At 36.3% G+C, this 12,134-nt stretch overlaps 1 protein-coding gene across 6 annotated transcripts in view; it reads right to left on the reverse strand.

Moving 5' to 3' along the window:
• The window catches only part of CNKSR2 (connector enhancer of kinase suppressor of Ras 2), a 232,610-nt gene that overhangs the window by 2,742 nt on the left and 217,734 nt on the right, over positions 1–12,134 (reverse strand). For 4 of the 6 annotated variants that reach the window (XM_041000355.1, XM_041000362.1, XM_041000379.1 and 1 more), the window contains one exon: positions 2,161–2,357. In XM_041000355.1, coding sequence (XP_040856289.1) covers positions 2,161–2,357 — 197 coding nt within the window. Of the gene's footprint in view, positions 1–2,160; positions 2,358–8,247; positions 9,798–12,134 lie in introns of those variants that run through there. The other 2 variants (XM_041000396.1, XM_041000387.1) reach the window with 1 other exon arrangement.

Here is a 12,134-nt window from a genome sequence, read left to right on the forward strand (position 1 = left end):
ATAGTAGGGTACTCACACTAGATAGAGTAAATGTGGCGCTTCTGTCACCAATAACATGGAATTTTTGTTACGTGACTATTATGACTTCTTTGATGTAGTACAAGGCGCATTTTTTTTTTTCATTTCTACCAGTGGAGGACATTTCTTTACAGCGACTTTTCCACTTTATTCCATGTAGCTGGTGATTCAGGAATTCTTAATTATAACAACATGAGCACTAGCTCATATTCTTTGTCAGTGAAAGAAAATGCTTTGGGATAAACTACAGAGCATGAGAGATGGGGCAAGGGGCTGACAGAGAGAGAGCAGCATATCTTTAAGATAAATAAACCTCACCTGCTTCAAAATGCCTGCCTGCCTCCTAAACCAGGGATTTCAGGACTGAATTGGTAAACAGGGTGGGGCACCACAAGGTGAGAAAGTGAAGACAGTATCTTCGGAGTAGGGTTGGTCATGACAGTGACAGTTATTCTTATGAATATCATAGCTGTTTCTAAAATGTTGGTCTTAACTATTTCCTAAGGGAGTCCTTTAACACTTTGTTTCCTGAAAGTACTGAGTCACTATTCTCTGATAGTGTTTTTCTGTTTTTGCTTTTTTGAGAGGGAGACGGCTGGAGATGGAAAGGAGGAGAGGGGAAAGGAGAGACAGGGAGAAGCAGAGAGGGAGAGTGCTGTCCCCCAATGATCAGGACTGGGTACTTGAAACCAGGAATTTAATCTGGGGAGCTTCTGTGGGTGGCGGGAAGGCAATTACTTGAGCTTTCTTTGCTGCTTCCAAATGTCTGTTAGAAGGAAGTTGGATTCAAGGGGCAGAGCTGGAAAAACAAAACAAAATAAAAACAAAACCAAAGTAACAAACAAAACTGGGACTGAGGCCTCTGCCTGTGGCACTGGCATCTCATATGGGTGCTGGATGGAGTTTCTGCTGCTCTGCTTCCAGTGCAACTCCCAGCTAATGTGTCAGGGAAAGTAGCAGAAGAGAGCCCAACTCCTTGGGCCTCTGCACCCATGTGGGAGACCTGCAGGAGGGTCATGGCTCCCACATTTGGACTGGCCCAGTTCTGGCTGTTGTAGCCATTTGGGGAGTAAACAAGCAGATAGAAGATCTCTTTCTCTCTCTCTGTAAATCTGCCTATCAAATAAATATATACATAAATAAATAAATCTTAAAAAAAAAAAGAGCCAGAGCTAGGAATTGAATCCAGGTACTCCAAATTGGGGCATGAAGACTGGAGTGTTAGGTGCCAGGTTAAATGCCCACTCCTGTTTTTGATTTGTCAAGGCTACAGGGTCTGATCAGGTGGTTTGCATGGCTGGCCAACTCTAAAACCCACCTGTCTTCGTCCACCCTCTGTCCTGGTCATATACACACAGTGGTGGTGGGGAAGGCTCAACTGTCTGCCTCCTTCAACTTCCGTCTGTCTATACCTCTGTCCTTACCCCCTCCCATTCCCAAATCTGGGGGTGGCAAAATAGGGTGGAAACATCGTTAGCACTGACAGAAAAGTATGATAGGAAGGTAACAAGCAAGTTGGGAAATGACAATGTAAAAAACCATGGGATTTCTACCTGGAATATAAATCACCATGGCTTTACCCCCAATTCACTGTAGTTTGTGCAGACAACATTCAGAAAATCTCTCCAACCATTTTAGCATCCACAGTTGCATTCCGCATGCATGCTAGGTTCTTTTAATAACTAATAATTGTACTCTATGGCATATTTACCTTAGGAGATTGAAAGGCTGAGGAATCACAGCTGTTTATTTTTGAAAAGAAATCATAGCCACCCACATCTTGTCTTCTCCTGGAACTAAGTCACTAAACACTTACTCAATGATGAGATATTAATGAAGAGTTAAGATGATTTCTTCTTTACTAACAGTTCATGATATGGGAAGAACACAGGTTTAGGTTGTTACTGTTTACCTCTTCCTCCTCTCAGCCTCTCACTTTGTATGAGGAGGGACCTTCAAAAAGTTTATGGAAAATAATGAAAACAACTATGAATAGATTCCAAAACTTTAAATATCAGAATCTTTCAATTATCCATGAACTTTGAAGCATCCTCTTATTTCTTAGCCTATAAAACCTTTAATCTACTTTGAGCTCAAGATTAATCTCTTCAAAGGATTTTTTCCTTCCATATCATCTCTTACCTTTAAAGTGCTTTTGAGAATTCTCAGCCTGTGTAGTTTTTCATTCATTACAGGATCATTACATCTTTTTATGAATGAAAGCTTGTATTCCACCTTGGTTGAAATGCGATGTTCTCCTAGTGGTGACAGACTGGCTTGCTCCAGTGCCCTGTATAAATCTTGCAGCGAGTCTCCTAACTTTTCTTCCCTAATTTCACCTGCAGTGTTGGGGTAAAGGGATGGAGGAAGCAAAGGGTGGAAAGAAAGGTATAATGAATTATTCAGTGTAGTAAAGTTACTAGACTCCAAAAATTTACTAAAACAAAATGACAAGTATCTGAAAAACAGGATAAGGAGCAGCTTGGAAACACTACTAGAAGGAACTCAGCAAATCCACACCTGTTAGCTATATTGGGTAAGACTAGCTACGGGCATTTAATTTTTAGAGTGATCAAATAATAGGATTTATTGGCTAACAGAATAGTTTCTTACTAGAAAAATCACCACCATTTGTATCTGGAATCCCATAAGTTGAAAGAATTAAGAGTACAAAAGGTACACAACACAAAACAATCCTGCATTTAATTTAATATTTTAAAACATTAATGTGTATCCTTGATGATCATCATACTGATAAGCATCAAAGTTTTGCTTAAACATAACAGACTTAATATGATGGAATGGCATTCATCAAGAGTGTTTTTGATTACAAAAATCTTCTGAACCATAGACTAGGGTTCATGTCAGCCCCATAGGAATGCCCAGAATAATAAAAACACAGTAACTAAAAATGAATTGCCATCAATGTTTGAATTAAAACAACATAGGGGAATACGTTTATGTGTAGTTATAGGGAAAAATCTAGCATATACTAAGAGAAGCTATACTAAGACATGGGATGTAAATCTTCCAATTAAATATTTTTGAGGGAAAAAAAATGGAGACTGGTTTCAAATAAACATCTTAGATGTAGCTAAACAAAACTCTCCTCTTGCTTGTCTGAACTCTTATGTTAAATCTTTCTCAACAATGATAAGCAAAGATGAACTAGGATTTCACTTGAGGTGGTGGATTTACAGAGTATGTCTATCTTACATTTCTTTTTAAAAGATTTTAAAATTTTTATTGGAAAGGCAGATCAAATTTCTAGAGAAAAGGAGAGAAAGATATCCTTCACCCACTGGCTCACTCCCTAAATGGTCGAAAAGCCCGGAGCTGAGCCGATCTGAAGCCAAGGAGCCAGGACCTTCTTCCAGGTCTCCTATGTGGATTCAGGATCCGAAGGCTTTGGGCCATCTCTTACTGCTTTCCCAGGGAGCTGGATGGGAAGTGGCGCAGCTGGGACACAAACCGGCACCCATATGCAATACTGGTGCATGCAAGGGAAGGATTTAGCCACTGAGCTATCGTGCGGGGCCTTATATTTCTTTTAACAGATAGCTGGAATCATATTTGAGGTATCTGTCTATATTAACCCAAAGGAGCAAATGTACAAATGTGGTTCACTCCACCATTGTACATCTGAATATTTCAGGCTTCTGGCATTATTGTTTTTTTAAATGACTCCCCAAATACTAATAATACAAGTTAACATTCATGTATATATGCCAGGCAATAGGGTAAATGGTTAACATTCACGATCTCATTCGAGCCTCACAATGACACTTAGAGCTCCTTCATATTCATTTTATAGCAGTCAAGTACCTTGCTCAAGGTCACACTTATTAAGCAGTGTGGCTACAATTGGAATTAACCTAGCTCAGAAGCCATGATTTTAGCAAGAACTATACACTGCCATTTCTTTAGTAATTGTTTTAACTGTATATGTAGAAAAAATTTTTAAAAGGAGTATACTAATACTACCAAAAATTCCAAAACAAACAGTAACTTAACCAGAAGGGATAAGCTATAGGATTAAAAAGGTTTAAATTCTACACTGAATTTTTGCTCTGCTACAAGGTTAGCAACTAATTACAGGATCATCGAGTCAGTCCTTCCATTCGCAATATTTTATCATCAGCACAACATATTACCAAATCCCATATTGTGAATTTTAACTTCTAATCATATATGTAAGTTAGAACTAAAACCTAAACAAATGGAATTTCTTTCAATTAAAAGCTTGTTAATTCCCTGTTGGCTCATTCTTGTTTTCAATATTATCAGGGTTTTAAAGAATGTGTAGAAAGAAGATAGCAAAAAGAAGAAACTACCTTGTTCTTTAAGAGTAAATTGGAAACAAGATAGGGAATTTTAAGTGAGAATGGTTTGAAATGAAGAAGGCGCAAAATCATTCGGTCATTTAAAATAACTAAATGGACTTGTAAAAACAAAACAACATAATACTATTTCATAAAATCAGAGGCCAGGAAAGGACCCCAAGGAACTACTTAGCAGTTTCCATTCCTTTTGCCTCACAGCAGGAATATATCTAAAGCCAGATGTAATTTCATAGAATAGAAGGTGAGGACAAAATGAGAGGCCTAACTGATGTGAATTATAGTAGTTAAAGTATCAGGGAGACTAATATATCATTACTCTTTCAGTTCTAAAAAGAAGGTGAAGGGGAAAAAAGGATTCAATTATTGTTTTAGGAATTCAGGGAGCCAGAAATATTTTTATGTAGTAAATTTTTATTTTGAGAAATCGTTTCTTCATATTACCTAACACTATAGGGAGTATGTTTTGTTTAGAAAAACTCTTAGAAATTCAGTTTTTATTTCCTATAATTTTTAAAGGTGTGGAATTATTGGGGCAGATGGTTGACTTAAAAAACAAAATTATAATGTAACTTTAAGAAGGACAACTGACGATTTAATATAAAAATTATACACACACACACACACACACATATATAGCTATTAAAATATAAACTAGTACCTCCCCGTCCCCCCCCTTTCTGGAACTCAAAGGAAACACAAATCTACAGAGACCTGATTTGACAGCTGTAAGAAAAGAACTGAGCATGGATTTATCTCTGGGTAGCACATGTGAACAAGGAATCACAATGAGACAGAACATGGAAACATTTCCTAGTACTGGGATCTTGTGGCTTCTATTAGAGATAAGTAAACCCCTCGAATTACTACACATCATACACATATGCAACACTGCGCAAGACACAGTAGTGCGATGAGAAAGGATGAGGGACTGAAATGCCAGGGCACCACAAAATACCACCAATTATTTAACATTTTAACACTACACAAAAAGTCCTTTCATTTTCAAAGGGAGGGAGTTTGGAGCAGAGTCACATTATAAATCTGATTCACTATGCTCAACAGTCGAAACAACACAGAACTCAACACTCAAGACAAAAACAGACCTTTATTTTCTTTTATAATTTTCAATTGGTTTCCTTGAATTTTCTTAGAAGAACACCAATTAAGTCAACTGAGGCTACTGTGGCAACTGAAAATATGAAAGCACCTTTATTTTCTTCTCTTTTAGCCCTCTTCTTCTTCATCTCTTTTTCATTTTTCTTCGGCCTTCTCTCCTTTTGCAACCCTTGCTTTTCTTCTTTGAGAAGAGGCTTGCTTTGGAAGAGGAGGCAAGCACTTGGAGAGGTCCCTTTCCTGATTATTATTTTTTTTTTCGTTGTGCCAATTCAGTCATTGGAACAGGCTGAAAATCACCTCTTTCGCGATTTAGTAAATGCTTTCTGAAAGTTGGCAAAGTATGGGAGACCACATTCAAATCACAAGACATATACAGGAACCTTCTGTGATGCCAAATGAGATTGTGTATTATTGCTATAATGACATTTTAATAGTATCTAATTTATTTAGGAAATCTGGGGCTTTGAAGGAATAAACTGGCCTCCCATTATATTTACATTAAAACATGTAAATTAGTCCTGTGTCAGACTTAATACTTTTTATTCCAATTTCAGTAAAGGAAAGAGCACATATCAAGTTACCCTCTATATACAAATTTTCATTGACTAATAGATTTGAAGATCACAATTAAATTATTGATGCATTAACTTATATTCTCTGTCAAGGGAGGGTCATGTCTGGCTGTGTCATACTTGGCAGTGGGGGAAAGAAGATTGTTTTATTGTTTCATTCAGATTGTACTCCACTATGAAATACTGCAAATGCAGGAAGGTAATGAGCATCCCAAGAGTTCACTGCTAGGTTCTTTCAGGTTGCATGTGATTTCTAGGTAAGAAGTAATAAAGACAAGCTCAGTTAATGAAAAACACTAGTTTGCTAAAACCTACTGCAAATTTGTTTACTAGAAGATGATGATGCATTTCTCCACAACTGAAAATTTTCTGGGTCACGTATTTCCTTTCAAATTTAGTGCCCCCCACTCCCTAGTTAAAACACAACCCCTAGTGATTGCGTACCCTCCCTAGTTAAAACAAATGTATTACTTTATATGGAATGGATGTCACAAAACATATCAGAGAGTCATTCAAAAGAATGAGATATAAAACTCAAGGAGAAATTCCAAAGTTTTTTTTCTTCCTATGCCTAACTAGATCCCATGTACTCTCCTTTGGAGATATAGAATGTGATTTTCCCATGAGTGGAATTTATGTCACTCAAGTTTGCATTTCTCTTTCTCCGATGTGGTCCAATGCCTTGTGCACCATGCATGGTCAAATGCAGTCAGGATTTACTCTATTTTATATACTAAGCACTCAAAGAGGGTTCCACATCAGGAGACTAAAATTACTAGACAATCTATTACATAATATTGTTCATGTTACTTTGGTTAATATTAAGCAGAGAAGAGTAAAAACTGGGTCACCTAAAATTTCATTCTAGTGTCCTCCCCATTTCCCTGCCCCTAGAGGACAATGTCAAAGGAGAGTAAAAAAATGAAAACAAAACAAATGATGTACCAATTGAGCCCTTGAAGAATTAAATCCCTAGTGGGCAATGAGTTCTGAAACATGTTTTGGAAGGGAACTGTGCTCTTTTAAAATTGGACAATGATGTCCTACTGGAAACAGTTGGTCTTTCAACAACACAGCTGTGTAATAAGCACAGAAGGTTGGAAAAGGTTAAATCACAAATGGGAGAATGCTAGCAGCACAGTATTAGTCACCAGTCAAATTTGAGATGCATTCATTCTTGTAGAAGCACAGAGTGCTTTAAAGCTTCCAGGCTAATGACACCAAGTATGTGGGACACTATTCTTGTCACAAAGGGCAATTAACATTTGTATTGAGGCCATGGAATATTCTCTATTAGCATACCATAATGAACAGTTTATTTATATGTAAAGTAACAAACTTAACAAATTTAGTGTCTTTCCAGTTTTATCATAAAGATAATGAAGTGTTCGGAGGATTACACTGTAATTTGAATTGTTTTTAATTACATACTAGCTCTTTTAATTCAGTCTTATATATCAGTCAACTAGAGAGCCATGCCTACCAATGTAAAACAGTGGGAACCCGACAGTTTTCTTATCACAAAAAGTATAAGATTTTAATAGTTGACTTTTAATCTTCCCTCTGTATTCAAATGCCTGTTTCATAATTAGAAAACATTATTTTCTTTTAAGCAAGATAACAATGGTCATGCATTAATATTAGGTAATAATTTCTCTGATGAAAATTAATTTAGTGAGGAAAAAAATTCTTCCTAGGACAGTTTGAGTGATTCCATCAATAGTGCTAAGTGTTTTTTGAAGAACACGTAAAGCCCATCTTTGTAAGAATAATGATATCCTTCATGAAGATCAAGCATGGGCTAAATTAGTGTATATCAGTTCCTCTGTATGACAGTAAAGCTTACTTCCATAAAGATGTGACAAAAAGAGTGAACTAAAGTCTATTCTAGCACCTCTTTCTTCATGGCTTGTAATTTCTGCCCAATCATGTGATTTAATGATCCAAATATATGCCAGTGGTTGCATTTTCAGAGTATTACAAGTCATTTTTATGGTAAGTCAGATGGTAAAATCTTGGTGTCCTTAGCATGATTTATTGATCCAAAGAAGCAAGGTTCTTTGGAGGACACTCATAAACATTAGTGATAAAAGTCCAGCTTCAACCTCACAACTTAGAAAATTAAACCAATATAGATATTGAGGTTAAGTTACCTGGCATTTAGGCAGGAACTCAAAAAGCAGAAAGTTTCAAACCAAAGATACAAGATGCTTATATTTAAAAATTGATGTGGAATCACTGTATTTTCCCTAATGAGAAAAAATTTTCTATGATTTAAACATGCATAATGATCCAACACAATGCCATCAATATCAAATGCCAATAAAATGCTTTGATGGACATCTACATAACAGAACCATCATTTTTTATATGTACACCTAAAAAAACACATTCAAATGGTTAGAGTACAGAGGCAATTATAAGGCAGATTAATGTGATTTTATTCACAACACAGATTCCATTTGTGAAAAGGAAGCATAGATTACTTCTCTTTAGAAAGAAATTTACTATCAAGCATACTGAGCAAATATTTAGCTATCTAGCAAATTACTTAGCTAGCTAAAAGGATCTGATAGCAATCGGTCATATTTTTATTTTTAAGTAATTTATATTTTTACAGGTATTCACATTATGCAAGACCACACACTATGGTGACAGGAAGAAAAAAACATTTCAAAATACAATGTTAAATAATCTGTTCATTGCACAGTATGAAATATCCATTAATATGCATTGAAATCATTACAATGTATCTTATCCAACTAAAGGAAATTTCACATCCACTACAGAAGAAAAATAAGCAATACTGAGCCACAGGGGACCCTGTTACATAGTATTAAATAATATCCAAAGCTGATTTGAAAGACATTCAGACAAAATATTTTTTCAAAAAGGAAAATCATAGCCTATAGATTTCAGAATATTTTACAGAAAAGAAAAAAATAGCTCATGCCTGTCCTAAGAGGCAACACCACTTGGATACAAGTGCCAAGAAATAAGGAGAAATTTAGGAGTTTAGCTGAGGAGTCTACTACAGCCTGGCATGAGGAATTTTCTTCAGAAGTATCACCAAAAGCAGTCTGTTGCACCTGAATACACTTAATAATAGAATAAACATATTAAGTTCCAAAGCAGGTTGTGTATAATTGTCTTAATAGATTACACTTAGTACAATACAGCACGTCAAGCTTTAAAAACGCAAAATACACTTAATACAGAATTTGCTTCCTCTGCTTTGCCTTAGAGAGATCACCGAAAAGTCCATTAAACAGCCAGGATTTTCTAGTTATCGGAGCTGATCCCTCTCTCTTCCTGGCGTCAGAATATCACACAGAGCCCTTCCCCAGTCACAGCCCTTTCCCCTTCTGTTCTCCCAGAGAAAGGGCAGTTTTCTGTCACTGTGCTCCATCTTGATCGACTTTGCTCTTATGCTAGTCCCACTGCAGAAAGCTCCAATTCTTCTTAGGAGTGGCCTGCCCCTCTTAATATCCCTTTCGAGAGGTCCCCAATCCAACACACTTGATGATCTAAGCTTTTTACAAGTCTGTTTTCTGCTACAAACAGCAAGGACGAGGCCATTTTAGTTGCTTGCAAGAGGTTGATGTTGAGTCTGCGCCGTGTCAACTCTCTCCGATCTAAATTCTCTAAACATTAGCTTATCAATCTGTCAGTCCAATGGGTTGAGTGCCAACAGAAGTGGATCCGATTTGGCCTGGAGAGGTTCTACCAACTCTCGCAGTGTATTAGCCTAATATGATAAAGCAGTGATACAATATGATGAAAGACCTGCGAGTGCCATTATTTCCAAAGCATATTAGTATTTGTATTAGAAATACCATCATGCAATACCCATGAAGAGAAAATCGAATAATATGGCTAGAATTGCATATGGTTTTATACCACGATGTTTCTGTGTTGGCATGCAAGTCTATTTGTCCATAAATAGGACACTTTTTGCCATAAGCTTGATTGTTTGGAAATGCTAACCATTCAGATATACAATAACATACAGTGCAGATAAATTTCTTCCCACCTCTGTACTTGTACATGTATAGGTATAAATTTAATCAGTAAAGTCTGTTAAAAGTATTCTCCAAACACATGTAAAATGACCAGTCTTTTGAAAATTAAAATGTATTCCCAAACAAGAGCTTCTTTCAGATTTATCCAATTATGGATGATAAAACATTTTTTTTCTGGTCTTCTGTTCAGAAGGCTGACTACCTTAACGTATATTTGCTATCATGTCCTAATCAGTGAGACACTAATTCTAGTGTCCCTAGCTAGTATCACTCTGATATGATCACATGCTTAACAATATAAAGTGAAGATAAATAAAAAGCTATAACAGAGTAAATGCAATGAAAGGGTAACTTAACAACTGGGAAAATGCAACATGCCCAGGAACTAAGAAACTGGAAAAGACAGAAGTTCCTGGTTGGTCTTAAGCAACTAAAAACAATTTGCATAAAATTAACTGTAGTCTCCTTTTAGCTTATTTTATTATGGCTCTTGAGGAATTCAAATATAATCAGCACACACAAACCAGCACTATTTATTAGTAGCCAATAGCAGATTCGTATCTCTAACATTTTAGAGCACTTTTGAGTTAAATTGAGAAGGACCGAAGTTATATTACAAGAGAACAGAGAACGCATTAGAATGGGACATGTTATACTGCTCATAATACTGGTATCTACAAAACGTGATGCAGCATAAAGAATCAGCAGATTTTAATTTTTAATATGTGATAATCTTTGTATAAAAGGGGCTAGGAATTAATATGTAAGCAATATACATATAGGTTGAATAAAATAAAATGAAGCATAATACTTCATTCTAAAGAATATTTTAATATTGGAATTCTACCTCTAGCACCTACCACTTTGCTTTACATAAGGGCATGCAATTCCAAATGGCAAAATCAGAGGTAATCTAACTTTGGGTATAAGGTCATTTCTGAGTTCAAACTGTTCTTAATTTATTAATGCAATTAAAACATTTTAAAAAGTTGTTTTAAATATATCCTTCATTTCCCCACAAACAATGTTATATAAGGGGTTTAATTTCCACTGTACTTTTAATGCCCATCTACCCCTGAACTAGAGTCTTAGTGACAAAGTCATTTTTAGTTATTTACAATATTGTAACATTAAATATCTTATTTAAGTATGACTGCTGAATTCTGCTTCATGATATCGTGATTATCCTTTCATTCTAATGATCTACCAGAGTGCAGGATAGTGGGTGGGTGGGGATCACTATCTCAAAATGGTTTCAGTTAGCTAACAGTCCATGTATATTAGCACATGAGAAGAATTGTCTGGGGCAGGGTATCTGAAGCAGTCAGTACCATGGGCTATGGAATCTCAAGGGCGAGGGTGGGATTTGCTTGCTAAACACAAATTTCTGGGCCTCACACTTTCCCTACTGAATCAGAATTTTGAGTACAGAACACAGGGGTCTGCATTTTAAACAAGGAATCTAGGCAATTCTTGTGCCTATGACACTTTGAGACCCTCCTAGGTATGTTACTCACATGGGGATGAATACATAGTGGTTATGGATGAATGGAGTACTATCAATTTTTGTATTACATACACAAGTACTTTCTAAGTCAGAAGCCCTGAGGTTGGGGACTTCACATAGCATTTTATTTGTAGTCCCATCACCAAGCTCAGTTCCACAGTTTTTGCTCAGGAAGCTGATGGACATATCTTGATCTACCATCACTATGGCAAAATAAAAGTTTTTAGTAAAGTGCTTAAATAACTTCTTTAAAGTTACTCTTATGTAGTGTTAAATAGTTCCTATTTATTTTTTCAAGCAAAAGGAACACCTACAAAAATACTCTAAGATACAAATGCAGTGAATCAACTGTATGCTTTGGGGTATATATTATAAATCTAAAGTATGATTGCACTGGAAAGCCAGGTGGACCTAAGGCAAGGGCACAAAAGGCTGCTGACACGTGGTTACTCCAGAATAAACCTCTAACAAACTGACTCAATAATTGCATTACTCCATTGAAAAGATACCTTTGACTTCTGTAAGTTTCACATTTATGTGTCCTTTTGTAAGTTCC

This window comes from Ochotona curzoniae, unplaced genomic scaffold (genome assembly GCF_017591425.1).
Source record: "Ochotona curzoniae isolate NIBS_2020 unplaced genomic scaffold, NIBS_Ocur_1.0 contig_1274, whole genome shotgun sequence".
Lineage (NCBI taxonomy): Eukaryota > Metazoa > Chordata > Mammalia > Lagomorpha > Ochotonidae > Ochotona > Ochotona curzoniae.